Source organism: Cibotium barometz, chromosome 34 (genome assembly GCF_041138505.1).
Source record: "Cibotium barometz isolate CiBa-2024 chromosome 34, ASM4113850v1, whole genome shotgun sequence".
Lineage (NCBI taxonomy): Eukaryota > Viridiplantae > Streptophyta > Polypodiopsida > Cyatheales > Cibotiaceae > Cibotium > Cibotium barometz.
The window spans coordinates 43885072-43901226 of NC_141079.1; the positions used below are offsets into that span (position 1 = coordinate 43885072).

The 16155-nt window shown below is 51.1% G+C and overlaps 1 protein-coding gene across 1 annotated transcript in view; it reads right to left on the reverse strand.

The window, feature by feature from the left end:
* Positions 1-2565: 2565 nt before the first annotated feature.
* LOC147619063 (uncharacterized) overlaps positions 2566-16155 on the reverse strand; it is a 68910-nt gene continuing 55320 nt past the window's right edge. Inside the window, exons 4-5 of the mRNA XM_086774405.1 lie at positions 3192-3418; positions 2566-3074 (exon numbers count right to left, since the gene is read on the reverse strand). Of these exons, the coding sequence (XP_086630531.1) occupies positions 2934-3074; positions 3192-3418 (368 nt within the window). The 3' untranslated portion in view covers positions 2566-2933. The remainder of the gene's footprint in view (positions 3075-3191; positions 3419-16155) is intronic.

Consider the following 16155-nt stretch of genomic DNA (forward strand, 5'->3'; position numbering starts at 1 on the left):
ACAGTTTCCGGCCTAGAAAGATCACCCTCTTTCTTTGGCTGATGGCACACAGGAGCTTGGCGGTTGGCAGTTGGAGGTAGGCCAACAGCTTGCCCACGGTGTGGCCACCCTCAGGAGTCTCAAAGACACTGTCTTTGGGATTGCTCAATAGAGCTGGCAGCAGATTCTTTGAATCTTCACTATTGACAGGGACTTGACGACCCGGATCATTACATGGGGCACTATCGCTTGGGCCACAGAGGCTGCAGTGGTCAGGGCTTATAAGGAGGATGGGAGTGGGCTGGCCCTTCAGGTCTCTCACCATAGTATCTTGGCAGTACCAATCACAACCCCACCTACAGATCACTGGCGACGAGGCTCATATAAGAGATGGGAGATTTGCAGCAGCATTGCACATTTGGCGTGCTAGATGCAGCAAGGCCATCGAGGGTACCCATACTCTGCCTATTGAGTCCATTAGGAGCATTTGGCTCGACGTCATTCACACCCTCCGTGGTCAATGGAGGAAGCTTCAAGGAGATTCTGACTGCATGAGGAAGCGGCGGGAAGCTTTCTTGAGGCTACGGAGGCCTGGCCCTTTTCTCACAGACACAAGTGGTGACCCCACTTGGCACTACAGACCACCTGTGTGGTGGTCCCCACCTCCACCCCCCCCCCCCCCCCGCGGCCCCCGCGAGATAGTCTTCTCCTCACAGAGCGGCCGGTCAGAGGAGAAGGGTCTCTTCCCTTTATGTTCATGTGATTCCCGCCCCATATATGAGGCGAGTTTGTATCTAACCCGTCGTGGTTGTATCTAGCCCTTTGTGGCTGTTTTTCAGTAACTAATATAAGGATCTTTCCCAGAAAAAAAAAAGAATTACATCCTATTCTAGCTTTGGACCACGTAGGAGGTAACAGTAGATTTGAACCCATACCTCCTCAATGGAATGCACAAGTGCTACCGCTGGGTTATAACCCAGGAGGCAATAAATTTCACTGTTGCACTACTATTGTGAGAAAGTTATCTTTGTATAGGCCCATGCTGGATGAGAGGATGTTAGGTTGGACCCATGTCCTGTAGATGTGAAGAGCTCTTAAAGGTTATCTCTAAACCAAAGCCTCTTTATTACCACCAGATAGTTTCTCGAGGTTCCCTGGCAAAAGAGAGAATTATTGCCCATTACAAAAGACTCCCAAGTAAAACTGCCACAAGCATTCAACACCTGCCCCATAGGGGAGTATCACTATCCAGAGCAGCTGTAAGATCAGTCTCTTTATCAGCAGCATCAGATCAATATATCTAGATCTCCAACATTAGTACAAGCACCTCATACAAAGATTTACCAAGACCTGCCAAACAAGAATCTCTGGCAACCAGAGCCTTACTAGGAGAGTTTTTCTGTTCAAAATCCCGAGGATAAGCATGATCACGAACCAAGGCCTTGCCCTTGTCCTATGAAATAACACATACAAAAAGATCCTGTATCTATTAAGAAACATGCTCTTATTTGCTCTCTAGTCCTTGTTTAGGGAAAGCAGCAATGCACCAATAAGATATTATCTGATGTGTGATCATGCCTGCCATGGTAGTCTCAGGTGTCCCATGTGGTGCATTTTTGTATGTATGTCATTAATCAAAAGGAGCTGGCAAAGTGAGTCCAAGTACCTTGCGCTTACCGAGCCGCCTTCCAAGTTTACGAAGCACTATTCCATTTGTCCAAGCAAACCTTTTCCAAGACATATACGGCATTGCAACCTCTCTTAAGAGAGAAGTACAACATCCTTCTTATGAAATATATCCACCACTGTTGCTATTCCTTCACACCAGTAGTCTCCTTTGACAGTCCCATTTCTGTGCTCATAACAGTCTAAATTAAAAGCTAATCTGCACCTAGCTGCCTCTATCGTGTCAAAGGTTATGCAGAAACCCACAAATCTACAGAAAAAAAAAATGTGTTAAGGCTTTCTAAGTGATGGCCACGAGTTTTACAATAATGTTCAAAGTGAAGCTCTCATTTCCTATCCTTCATGACCCATAGCACTGACTCCTTTGCTCTCACTCAAATCACTCAATTATGCAGTGATTCCACTGATGGCTACGGATCAGTGTTACGGGTCACAAGGCAGCGCAGTAATATTGTGGGCCCAAGGCAGCTCTACATCCATAGCACACGAGTCCAGCGTTAACACACTCATTCAGGGTGACCCTATACAGAGACCACTTTCCCACATGCTCACCAAGGAGGCATGTGTCAAAACATCATTGGAATTTACAATATCTATGGAGCGACTCCATGTCTCACCACACAGATTTCATATTGAGATAGGCCAAAGGATGGATTTGACAAGGTTAAGTATCAAAACATCATTGGAATTTACAATATCTATGGAGCGACTCAATGTCTCACCACACAGATTGCGTATAGAGATAGGCCAAAGGATGGATTTGACAAGGGTAAGTATCTATGGTACGCAATGCACATAGGACCCAGAGAAAAAGCAACATAAAAAACTCCATTGTTTAGTATACTAAGAAATGCACGGGAGCACGCATTAGACATGCCCTGTTACTGGCTAACACATTGATGTACCAATTTGCATACGTATTCATGCGAGGAATAAGCGTAGCATCTTAGAAATGCACCAAGTAAGCTAAAGCACATCCTAACAGTACAAAATATTCCCTCCTTCCGCATGAAACCCTAACCATGGGAGAGGGCCTATACTAAGAGACACTCAAAAGCAACAGTAAGTTGCTCTTTTCTTCAACTAGGTTCTTACGGGACATATTTTAGTGTAGCTATCGTGAGAACTACATCTTACAGCTCACTCATCTGGATAAACCATCTTTTTAGTGACTCCACCATCCACCACAAACTCTTGCCCAGTTATGAAGCCGGCACGCTTGCCATCACATAGGAACAAGCACATCTCTGCAACATCCTTCGGCACTCCTACTCTTCCAGCCGGATGCCAACTATGGCCGGATGCCAACTATGATCTCCAGGCCGCAAAACATGTTCTCCCCTTGGATCAGTATTTATCCAACCAGGAAGGACTGCATTCACACGCACACGCCCAGCCAATGTGATTGCCTGCAACACACCACAACTCAATTTTGTTTACATAACCTTTTCATTTGAGATAGGATGAGAAGTCTCTGATGTAGCTGTTTTGACAAGATAAATGCAATTACAAGAACTTGTCGATACCTGTGAATGGCTTAGACCGCAAAGGCCAGCCTTGGATGCACTGTAGGCTGCAGTATTGGGTTCACTTTGTAATGCACGGGTACTCGAGATATGAATGATACTTGATTCACCAGGAACCAAATATGGAAGGATGTGCTCGGACATGAAATATGCACCATTAAGGTTTATTGCTATAGTTTCTGCAAATGCTTTGTATCTATCTTCCTCTCTTCCAAAAGGAGTTCTGGCTGAAACAACAAATTATTTGGATATGATTCACTCACTTTGCTTCAAGAAGTTCAGTCACGAAATAAATACTGCGTTAAACTTGTACATTTCAGAAGGTTGATGTTGAAACTTGAAAAGTGTAGCAAGTTGCAACAGGGTGGGCTACACACAAAGGCTGCATGGATCATAACTGAGCTAGCATTATTGAGAAGATTAGATCTACACCTAGGGTGGGCCTCGTTAACGACCACTTAAGGCAACAATTGTAGATGGATGGACTCTAGGCGTAGCCCTCTAAGATCAAGCAGAGATCTGCGTGTGGAAAGAAGCAAGCTGAACACCACCAGAGTCAGTGTGATCTCCTCGCAGTGGAGGCCCCGACATGCCATGGCAGATCAAAGCAGCAGTGCAGAGAGGGCAGAGTCCCTTCTTCTCTAAGCTCATATCGTTCAAGCTATGGCGAGGACTGGTGGGAAGACCAAGGGCCTTTCCACCCTATAGTTCCCTCGGCACACAGGTGGGGCTTATCTTCCATGATGGAGTGGGGTGCTGCTGTTTGCCATAGCAAGCATGGGTGCCACCCATCCACCTGCTTGCCTCTTCTTCTGCACTCTCCCCACCCCACCCCCCCACCCCCCCACCGCCCAAACCCCCATGCACATACTCGCACCCACCACCTACTCAACCCCCTAACCGGCCCCTAATCCCCCCCAAGCCCTCTACCCAGCTTGCCACCCCAGGCTACCATCTACAGCATCACCTCACCTCTGCTTCCCCACCTCCATCTCTCAACAAACCGTGCTCTTCACCAACAACCACAACCTCCATTCTCTACCAGTTGGCATCCTTGCAAACGGATGGGCATCCTGGTCCTTGAGCCTGGTCACAGCTGTGTGCTGTAACACAATGTGTTGTAGATCAATAGCCCGCACAGCCCCTTCAAAGAAAGCATCAGCCTGCATCTAGGAGGCTTGGTTGCTCCAGAAACCAAGGTTGCACCTTTTGCACAAAACCCTAGCACACGAGCTAGGTTCTCATAAGCATAGCAACAAGATACATAGGCAAGTGCCAGCCCTGCCAAAGGTCACCTAGAAGAAGATCTTCTGTCACCTGCACGCTGCCCACTGGCAGCCACATTTTAGGCAAGATCCAAGGGCAAGTGTGGACCGATTGGGGCAGTTTTTGACAGCCCTATAGACTCCCAGTGGTGCCCAAGACATGCACTAATGGTTGGGACATTTATTGGGCACAATATGAATATGTTTGGTAACCTTTTTCATGATGCTTTATGACCTGAAAATGGATGGTCAACTCAAATACAACTTGCCATAAAATCCCTATATAAAGGGAGGTCAAGGGTCATTCATAAGCATTCAGAGACAGAGGTTGCACAGCCGAGACAAATAGCTTAAGAGCCAAGACCAAGGGCAGCAACAGCCAAGGCATCTGGATCACTCGAGAAGTTGTGAATTCAGCAACACCTTCTGTATGCGTCAGTAGGTAGGCATACAAGAGTAGGATCTAAGTTCAGATCCAAAAACCATTGTCTTTTGGAATATACAGTAGATTAGGGTTACATCTCGTTCTTCCCTGTGTTTGCAAGATTAGTCGGGATTAGCATTATCATCATTAGTTTAGTGCTAATCCAAGACTAAGCCTTCCGCTATTAGCATTCATGTAACAATATACAATAGACTAGGTCTCTCTCCTTCTCTATTGTGTCTTGGAAGGTAGAAAAGCGCGATTTCTCATGTGCTTAGTGTTAATCACGATTCAACTTCCGCACACATGTAATATCCTTGCAGCCATCAAAGAGGTTGGGATAATCCGGTTATTCTTTCCATAGAATTCAAGAACAATGTGGACCGAGTGCAAGCTTTAGAACCTGCTAAGAGTAGGTTCAACCTACAATCACAAACCTATAGAGCTGTAGAGGAGGCATAGGTACCCAACATGTCGTCAGCAATGGCTTTGCAAGCTATTTTCTTGCAAATCTGATTCAACCAGGCTCTTTCATCATGGGCTCTAGCAGTTCAGCACCGGTTCTTGGATGACATCACCATTGCCACCACTTCACCTCCTCAGGGGATTTTCATGCCTACATTTATGTATTTTCATTCATGTGTATCAAGTTTTGCTGGTCATGGGGGACGGGCTTTCATCCCAAACACAAACACTCATGTATGAGAAAGCTTAGAAGCCACAAGGTGCATGGTGCAGTAGGAGCCAAGGGAGCAAAGGGTTCGACCCACCGTTGGTGCATTAGGCAGAAGATGGCTTGCTAGGCAAGCATGACTCCACGTAGGATAGGTACTTTCTCAAGCTGATATGGTTTATCTTGGTTATCTTGTTGTCTTTGTTAAATATTACTAGTGATTAATGTGGAAATAAACCAATGCTAGGTGGTTTTGTCAACTAGCATTATAGTGTGTAAGCTTAGGTTCAAATACAGTGATTCTAGTGTGTGTGAACAGCTGCTAGTGTGTGGGTTCATTATGTGTGGGAACAGCCCCTTAGAAGGATCTTATGTAAGCAACAATGTGTAAAGGTGACACCTCTTAGGGACACTTCGCATGATGCCTTGACATCTGGCATGTGTGGTGGCAACATATGCACACACCTTGTAAAGGGGGCCTCTCCTATAAAAGGTATCAATTATCATGATACAATTATGCTTTCCACGACTCACTTGTAATCTCCTTAATCCCCTTGTTAATCCTTTGTTAATGTGTTGATTACCTTGCTAGTCAACATCAGTTGTGCTCCTTGCTCTCACTCTCTGCACTCGACCAGCTCTTGCCCTCTTGTCTACTAAAACAAAGATAAGTGGTATCAGAGTTGGGCGCTTCGCGTAATTGGTCACCACCTCACAGAGCCGCTCGTCATTGGTTCAAAGCTGCTCGACGTCAGTTCATGACACCACCGATTTCTCCACGGCCGCTAGCCAGCTTGTGCAGCACGAGTGGACAAGGTCCACCCATTTCAGTGGCGTCGTCCAATTCTGCCTGTCTTTGCCACGCTAGCCACCAGCCTACTCCTGTCCCTGCCTTGTTGATCTGAGTGGTTGTTTTTGTGGAGTAAAGTTGCCGACTTTAACTGTCTTGTTTTGTGTCACATGCACTCTGCACTCAGTGCATGGTGACAAGATGGCTCATCATCAGCAGTGCAACAGTTGGTACATTATTAGAACCCAGTAGGATAATAATTGTCGTACGCCGTGACCCCACTATACATCCTCAAACCAGGATAAATCAGGCACGAGCTAACTCAGGATACAAAAGACGGTGTGAGCATTTGTGTGACAGGATCTTCCAATACAAAGACTTCCGCTGCATATCACATTGGTATCAGATTCAGATTGTCCACACACCGTATCCTAGCGTGGGGGCATCCTTGGATGGTTAGATTGCATTCCAACACGACCTCCGCATCATGTCTACAGAAGAGAGTACTCATCAGCCGGAAGACGTCTCCCCCGAAGGAGACCATGTTCTTCCGCCTACAGCAGACACCATAGCTCTTCTTAGAGCTCAGAATCAACTGCTCATGGAGCGTCTCCAACTCTTGGAGGCAGCAGCAGCACGTCCTTCTACACCTCCAGCAGCACCCGACTACATCTCCCTCTTCTTTCAGATGGAACAACAAAGGAGAGAGGATGAGGCCCGAAGGAAAAGAGAAAAAGCAGAAAGACGGGACTATGAGGAAGCCCAACGCAGGATCGGCGAAGACCGGCGTCAGGCTGAGCTCGTCGCTCGGGAACACCAACGTGAGCTTGATCGAGAACGTATGTTACTCGAGCACCAAGGGGAAAAGGAGGCCATACACTTGAGGTATCAGCAGCTCTCCTCAGTCTCCCAAGTCATAGGTGTCACCAGCCAGCAATCCGCATCAGCATCAACCACCATCATTCGCAGTCAACCAAACTTCAATAAGTATGATGGTAAGTGTGATCATTCATCAATTAATCAATTTATTCATCAGTTTAATGCTCATTTTCCATTAGCTAGGATCACAGACCCACAAGACAAAGTCCACTTAGCAGCTCCCCATCTCACTGGTGAGGCAGTCACTTGGTGGCAGCATTGGTCTAGTATTCATACAGACCAGGCCACAAGTGTCACAACCTTTGACTGGAACATCTTTGTCCATGACCTGAAGACCAGATTTCTCCCGCCCCAGTACATGACCGGTCTGAAAGACGAGTTCTGTGGACTCAGACAGAACGGATCCCCAGTGCTTTAATTTTCCAGTAAGGTTATTACTTTAGCACAACAGTTAGGGTTATCTGAGCAGGCTAAGATGGAGCAATTCATTCGTGGATTGGACTCTAACATTCGGTTCACAGTTCGTAACTTTGAACCAAGTACATATGACCGGGCTCTGACTCTCGCTCAGAACGAAGAAATGAAGCTGAACGGGGGCAAGCCCAAGCAGTCATCTCCATCCAGTACCAAACCCCAGCAGTAGCAATCAACTGCTCAGACAAGGAAAGGTAACGCGTCTTCTAAAAATTCTAAGAAGGACGGCAGTAATAGCTCCAGTAGTTCAGGGAGTAAGAAAGATAAAGAACCTAAGAAAACACCTGATGAAAAGGCTAAAGCAGGCATTACTGGAGGTTATCTTCCTCTAGAGGAGCAATGGAAGTACCAGTCAGAAAATAGATGTTTTTTCTGTCATAATATAGGGCATGGTAAGAAGGATTGCCACAAATAGCAAGCGGCACAAGCCGCCTAAGCTCCTTCTGCCACAGTTGCCACAGCCTCCCCAGCTCCTCCAGCCCCGCCGACTACCTCAAATGCAGTTCAACTTTTACCTTCTATGCATCCTATGCCATCCGTGGTATTTGATGCTAAGCAGGAGAGTGAGAGCGATGCTGCTCAGAAGAGCCTCATCCGAGCGTATGGCTCTGCCCAGGGCAACTGTCTGCCCAGGGCCGACAGTTTGTAGTCCTTTTCGATATGGGTAGTTCTAAAGACGCCATGTCTCCCTAGTTGGCTAATAAATTGAACTGCACATTAGTCCCATATCATCTGGATGTGGACAAGTTCACACCTGGTCTTCGCACCCACATTTCCCAGAAGGCACAACAATTTGCCTTTGAAGTTCAGAAGGCCTCATTTCAACGAGATTTCATCGTCTCACCTCTGTTGTGGTGTGACATGATCTTAGGAATTCAGTGGTTTTGTCAGTATGAGCCTATTCCCGATTGGGGGCAGGACACTTTTACTATTTGTAAAGGTTTTCCTGAGCCTGTCATGATTTGTGGGGATAGAAGCATTCTTGGCATCCCATTGATTTCGAATCTCCAGGCTGGACGAGCTATCCGCAAGGGAGCAGAAGGAGCACTTGTAGGTATATGCTCACTTTTTTTTTTCCGAGAAAAGATCCTTTCATTAGTTATATAAAAACGCCCGTAGGGCTACAAAAGATCCTCTCCTGCTCACAAGAAAAACTGAGCAGTGAACAAAGCAAGGCAGCTCGGGAGACTCTCCCTAGGTGCTGAAAAGTACAAGCATCAGTACAAAGAACTGAGGGGCTAAATCATACAATAGGAGGGGGGAAAAGCCAAACAGGTGGCCTGTAATGCCAACGGGGGGACCCCGCGTGTAGGGTATAGAAGGGGCCGCTGCACCAGGTGGTGTGAAAGGCCTGGCGCCGCAAGATCGCCTCATCCGGATGCGGTCATACTGTCCTCGCAGGGTGTGGATCAACTCCTGCCAAATCCCCCGTACAGTCTCTGCTGGTGGCTCCAGTCTCCCCTCAAAGGCCCTGAAACACCGGGCCCTCTAGGTGAACCAGATGGTGAGGCTGCTGAGGAGCTCCCATCGTAGATCCCTCTCCTATGTCCAGCTGGCAGACGAGAAATCCGGTGAAGGAACATAATGAATCTGATGGCCAGACTGTCCTGCTCCGTCTCATAGCCTATAGCAGGCCCTGACGAAGTCGACCAAGTAGCGACACCCCACGTAAACATACCCTCTGGAGAGAGGGGGGCCAGAATACGCAGCATCCGCAGCCAAATCTGCTGCGCCTGAGGGCAATCCCATAGGCAATGTCTCTGTGTCTCCATAGGGTGGCCGCATCGGACGCAGGCCGCCGGAAGACCGCTGTAGACAAGCCAAGTGCCAACTGCTGAGCCCCTATGGGCGACCACCCACTGGAAAGTCGAGATCCTGCGGGCCTGTCGACTAGCCCAAAGCCGGGCCCAAAAATCCTGCAGGAACTCCTGTGAGAATCCCTGTAGCCGCCAGTGCCCCGCTGCAGCTGGAGAGACCATCCTCCTCGCCGTCAAAATATGCCGCCCCAGCCGAACAGTATACTGGAAAAAGGTGATCTCTGTGGCCTCAAGGGATGCATAAGGATCATGCCACTCGTACTCCCCAGGGTCCCACTGTAGCCGGGCCAAGGGGCGCGCTGCATATGCCCATATGCGCCAATCCGGGAGCACATCTGTAGGGTCTGGGTCAATATGCCACTTCCGAGAAGCGGCGGCCACTACCCGTATCCTCTGAAAGGTGCACTCTGCAACCAAAGGCGACTCCACCTCCACTCTCTGAAGTCTGCCCTCATCCTAAATCTCATAGTAGAGGCATCTGCCATCCTCAGTGCAAGCTCTGACAGCAATCAAGATCTCCAACTGTGTAAAGGCTCCCATCCACCGTGGGGCCGCTAGCTCGAGAGGTGTGAACCACTCCTCTATGAGTGCCTCCTGAATGTCATCCCTCATAATCAACCCCCAACTAAAATGACTCAGCCTCTCCACCTGGATCTCCTCTGGGAGACTGCAAAAGGCCTGCCAGTCTCCAAAGCTACGTGCTGGGCCTGCCGCCAAAGGTCCCCAGGCTAGACGAGGCCGAGAACCCAGCATATGACCCTGCTCTGTGCAAAACCGCTGGGCTCCAGATGAGCGGCTGTCTGGCCCGCTCCTCAACACAAGGAGGTCTTTGAGAGAGCCCCGGTCTCAGCAGCTCCCAAGCTCTCAGGATGCTCAAAGCAAATCTGTCCTCCCATCCTCTACTGAGGCCTGTCCTCCTCATCTCTATGAAGATCCATCGAATCTGTGGTGCCCAAGTGCCCCCTGCTGAGGGAGCCCGAGCCTGCAGCCATTGCAAAAGAAGCTCTTTCCAAGGCTCAGTGCCTGGAAGCAGCCCCCGAACAATAAGCTTCCCCAATAAGGCTCTACTATGATCGACTGGATCTATAATGCCCAAGCCTCCCTGGGCCAGCGGAAGTGTAATAACTGCCCAAGCAACCTTTGCCCGAGCTGACTGACCGTCCCGCCCGGACCAAAGAAAGTTCCTGCTAAGCCTCTGTACCTGGCTGATGCAAGAGCTCGAGAAGATCCAGCAAGACGTAATGTACCACATGGTCGCTAAAAGCACCTGATTTGCCACCACCACCCTCCCAGCCAAGGATAGCCGAGCTGTACTCCAATACAAAAGCTTCTTCCGAATGCTCAGAAGAAGCGGGGCAATCTGTTGCTCAGGTGACAAATCTAGTCCAATCTGGCATCCCAAATATCGCACTGCTGTGCCAGGAGGAATCCATCTAAAACCGGGATCTGGGCTCCATGCGGGAGTGGGAGCGCTACTGATCCAAAAGGCCACTGTCTTGCGCCAATTGATCAATGCTCCCGAAGCTGCACTAAAAACCTGGAGCGACTGCTCTGCCCGAAGAAGATTGGCCTCCTGGCCATGCAAAAATAAGCCCGTGTCGTCAACAAACTCAGCATCGAGCAGGTCCTCCCCCCGGACTGGGAGCTGGAGTCCTCTCAAACCAACCTCCTTTGCCGTCAAATACATGCTCATAGCCTCAGCAAAGAAGAGAAATAGAAACGGGGCGAGAGGACACCCCTGTCGGACTGATCTGGTCAGCTCAAAACTCGGCCCTCGTCCTCCTGCAATCAACACCTGGCTGCGAGCTGTGGAATATAGAGCCGCCACCCCTCTAATCCAACCTGGCTCAAAGCCTAGGCGAAACATAGTGCCCTCTAAGAAACCCCAATCGACTCTATCGTATGCCTTCTTAAAATCGAGAAGCATCACGACCAAGTCCTCACCAAGAAATCTAGCTCGGGCCGTCGCCTCCCAGAAGGTGAAAATGTTGTCAAGGATACTACGCTCCTTGACGAATCCTGTCTGGGTAGCATGAATCAACTCCCCCAAGAAGGGCTGGATCCTCAAACTCAAGGCCTTTGCTAAGACCTTGTAGACAGTATTGAGGATCGTAATAGGTCTCCAATGCCGAATATCATCTGATACTCCCTCCCCCTTGGGGATAAGAAAGATCAAGCCCTCTGAAAAGCTCTGTGGCATCATCCCAGTGTCCAAAACATACTGAAAGCCCCTGCGGAGGCCTGGCCCCAAAAGGTCCCAATAGCGCATAAAAAAGGCAGGCGTCAATCCGTCCTCCCCTGGGCAACTATGGCACGGCAGGACCCTCAAGGCCTCAGCAAGCTCAACCTCTGAAAGAGGCTCACCCAAAACTATACGCATACGATCTGTGACCCTCCTCTGCACATGGGCCCACACAGTCTGTCTGCAAGCATCCCGAGCCTCAGTGGCTGGCTCCGCTAAAAGCAAGTCTCTATAGAACCCAGTGGCAACGGCTCTGATCTCCCCGAGCTCAGTGGCTACCAATCCGTCCGGCCTCCCAAGCTGGCGGACTCCTGCTCGAGCATGGCGGGGTCCAATGATCTCAAAAAACTCCCCAATCACTCTATCACCAAGCTACGTCCACTGAGAGGCCTGGCGACGATAGTAAAACTCATGTCTCTGCTCCTCTGCCTCTCTAACCTCCTGGCGTGCCTGGCTCAGCTGGGACGCCACCCACTCACATGTAGGCTGCTGCTCTTGAAGGCGCTGAAGCGAAGCAAGGCTGCGTCTCAGCCAATGCTCCCGCTCGCGAGTCTCTCTTAGCCGTGTCAAAGCTGCAGCGTGCAGAAAAGAGCTAAGCTCGATGAGTCCCTGGGCACACTGACCTGCTGCATCCTGGTCAGAGCACTGACTATCATGCCAGATCCTCTCAATGTCCTCACCGAGACTAGGATCTGTAAGTACCCTCTCTAGGACCCTCAACTGCAGGCTGGGCTCCCCTGTCATCTCCTCAAGTGTCAAAATAACTGGCGCATGGTCTGAAAATGAGGTGCCAGCGAGAATGCCAACGGAGCCCCCTCGCTCCCCTAACCAGTCGCCCACATAAAAGTGATCAATCCGTGATAGATTAGTCCCTCCCTGCCGGCGATCCGACCGAGAGAAACTAAGACTGTCCTGAGAGCGGGAGAAGGCCCCATGCTGCCATGCATCAGTGATCCTTAGTGACATGCAAAATCGCTCCCAAGCTGCAAGCTCCATGCCGTGCACTGTAACATGACTGCCTCCCACGCTATCGGCCGGGTCCTCAAGCATGTTGAAGTCTCCCCCGACACACCAATGTGCGGCCTCTAGCAATGCATCCGTAACCTGGGTCCAGAACTCTGCTCTGGCACTAGCATGCTTGGGCACATAGACGTTGAGCACGCCTAAGAGCTCATCATGCATCCTCAGAATGACATACTGTGCTCTACCAGGCACAATGATCCCTCGATCCACAATGGCCTGCCGCCATACATCTGCAATGACCATGCATACTCCTCCCTGTCCACCCAAAGGGCCAAACCCTGCAGACCGAAAGGTGTCCCATCTACCAGGCATCACCGAACCATATCTCCGGATCCTGCTCTCACCCAAGTGGTGCTCCTGCATCATCAAAATATCAATACTGCCACCCACAAGGCATCTCTGTAGCTCCTGCCTCAAGAAACCACGATAGCGTATATAATGTGCTCCGCCAAGGCCCTGTACATTCCATGAGATGATCCTCATGGATGACCTGCAGAGGTGGATGCTGTCTCAGCCGTACGGCGGGCCTTCGCAAGCGGCTTGGATGGAGAATAGTCCCCATCCGAGCGGCTACGAATCTGCCCACCCGGTGTGCTGCAAGAATCACGGATCAGGCGCCAGTGGCTGTGTCCCGTGGTGGCGACTGCCTCCCGCTCAGACAGAGCAACCTCGTGTATGCATACATATCCGGGGTCGCGTGCTAAGTCTGCCACTATGCGAATGACCAAATGACGAATCCCTGAGGCATCCACACTCCCGGGATCCAAGAAAAAATGAGCCAACTCCCATAGTCGGCGTATCACATCTGTCAGGTCCAGATCGCTCACATGGTGGGAAAACTCAACTGCCTGAGTCTTCAAAGTGCTAAGAGCAAGCTCCAGAGTCCACTCCCGATCGCATGGGCCACAGAGAGGGAACGAGAAGGCCACCGCTGAATCAAGTGCCTCCTCCCCGCGGGCCGGAGGTATCACTACATGAACTCGGATGGGTGCTGGCTCATGGGGGCCCTCTGCTCCAAAAAGCCGTGTGAAGGAGTAATCAAAACCCTCCGAGCGCTGTCTAGTGCCGAGGCGACTAAGCCGACTGTGGATAGATGATATCCGTGAAGCCCGAATCGGCATGGTAAGTCTCCTCTGCGGTGCTCGATCAAGATCGGTGCTCAGAGCCCTCCGGACTGCAGGTGAACGCCAGGGCCTCCCAGGGAGCTGAGGCGGGCGGGGGGGGAGGAGGGGGAGGCGAGGGGGGTGGAGAAGGAGCCGCTGCCGAAACCGGAGCGGGGACAGGAGGCGGCGAAGGTGGAAGCGAGGCGGTAGGGGGGGATGGGGGTGGGGGTGGGGGGGGGTGAGGGAGGGGGTGCTGGCATCTCCTGGTCCTCAGTCGTCACAGGGGTCTCCTCCTGTAGGGGAGCAAAGCTGTTCCTCATGGGAACCCAGTGATGCTGAGACTGTGGCTGTTGCTGCATCGGTCTCGGGGCGTGCTGCTGTGGCTGTCTCCCTCAACGGCGCCCCTGTCCAGGCTGCCACTCCGAGGTCTCTGTGGCCTGAGCAGGTGTCCCGGAGGCTGCCTGCCGAGCCGCATCTATGGGCGGGCCATCAGGGGCCTGCTGCTGCGGTGAGGGTCGGGGTCTCCTGCGAGGACAAGCCTTGGCCAGATGGCCGACCTGCCTGCAAATAAAGCACTGGTTTGGGAGCCCCGAGAACTCCACTCTCTGATCAATCCATCCCCCCCCCCCTATCCTAGGTAGCTGAATGACCTTCGGAAGGGAGAAGATGTCAGGAACCAAAACTCTGACCGAAGGTAGCCCAGCTGCTCTGGCCACCACTGAAGCTGCTGTGGGGCTAGTCTCTAGCACCGAACCCACCAATGCTCCTAGCCTAGAAAGGAGCGGCAGGTACTCACCAATGCTCCTAGCCTAGAAAGGAGCGGCGGAGTCCAGGGAAGTAAACTGTAACATGGAAAAGGCGCTCTCCCTGCTCGGCCGCTGCTGGGTCAAACCCATGCTGCCAAGGTCTGAAGAATGCCCGAGCACCCCTGATGTCTAGGGGACTCATGGCTAGGACCTTGGCCACGCTCTGGGCAGTCTCGAACTCGATCTGGTAGTGACCACAGCCCAGTAGCTGAACGTCCAGGATCTTGCCCACATCTGCAAGAAGGCAGGCCTGGAGAAGATCTCGGATCTCCCCTCTGCTGGGGCGAGTGCCGACTATATGGCAGATGGTGGAGTGTGCCTGGAGGCGTTCCACCTCTGCGGCGAGAATCGCTTCCTCTTCTGGCGAAAGAGAAAGCCTGATGGGGGTATCCTCAGGGGCGGGCGAGGGGGCTGCAGGAGAGTCCCTCTGAGGTGGGGCGGGAGGAGCCTCCATCAGTGTCTGAAGCTAGGTCGAAGGCGGAGCGAAAGTGGAGAGTCCTGGAAGAGCCGAGCTGCACACAAAGGACGGAGGGGAAAGGCAGAAGGCAAAAAGAAAAGAAAAGAAAAAAAAAAGAGGGAAGACCCCAGGGGACGGAAAAATCAGAAAAAAAGGGGGGGGAGGTAAGGCGGCGAAGACAAAAAAACCCCAAGGGGGGAGGCGGAAACAGCGCGAAATAGGGGACGGGGGGGAAGATAAGGCGACGGCGGCGAACGGGGGGGGGGGGACGGGGCGCTGAAGAAAATCAGGAGGGCGCGAAGGAGAGGAGAAGGAGCAGGGGGCGGGCGCTGCAGCGCTAGGGCGCGCAAGACAGCCAGGCGGGGGAGGGGGGGGGCAAACGCGAGTGTAGGCAGGGGGTGGGGGGGGGTGAGCAGACGCGATGGCGGGAGAGGGGGGAAGGCATGCAGTCAGCGTGAGCAGGGGGGGGAGCGTAGCTTCAGCGAGCAATGTGCTGAAATGGCCACTGCTAGGCATATGCTCACTTATGGTAGTGCTATGTGTGAATGGGCTTAACCAAGGGCTTTTCCCATGTGGTTTTTCCCCTTGGCCATCAAGTGTGAAAGGACACTCTAACATATAATATTTTGTACTTCTATATTATATGGATGTGGCACACATGCAAGGGTTGACTAGCATTTTGTGGATACCACACTTTTGGCTCTCTCTCTCTCTCTCTCTCATTTCTGTGTGAGCTTCTCTATCCTGCACCTAACCCTAATTTGCAGGTTTGTATGTGTGAGTGTGTGAGTCCAACACCTCAGCCCATTGGTTTTGTAGTTCCTGGCGAGGAACATAAAGTATGCAAGTTACACAAAGCAGTTCAACTTTTACCTTCTATGCATCCTATGCCATCCGTGGTATTTGATGCTAAGCAGGAGAGTGAGAGCGATGCTGCTCAGAATAGCCTCATCCGAGCGTATGGATCTGCCCAGGGCAACTGTCTGCCCAGGGCCGACAGTTTGTAGTCCT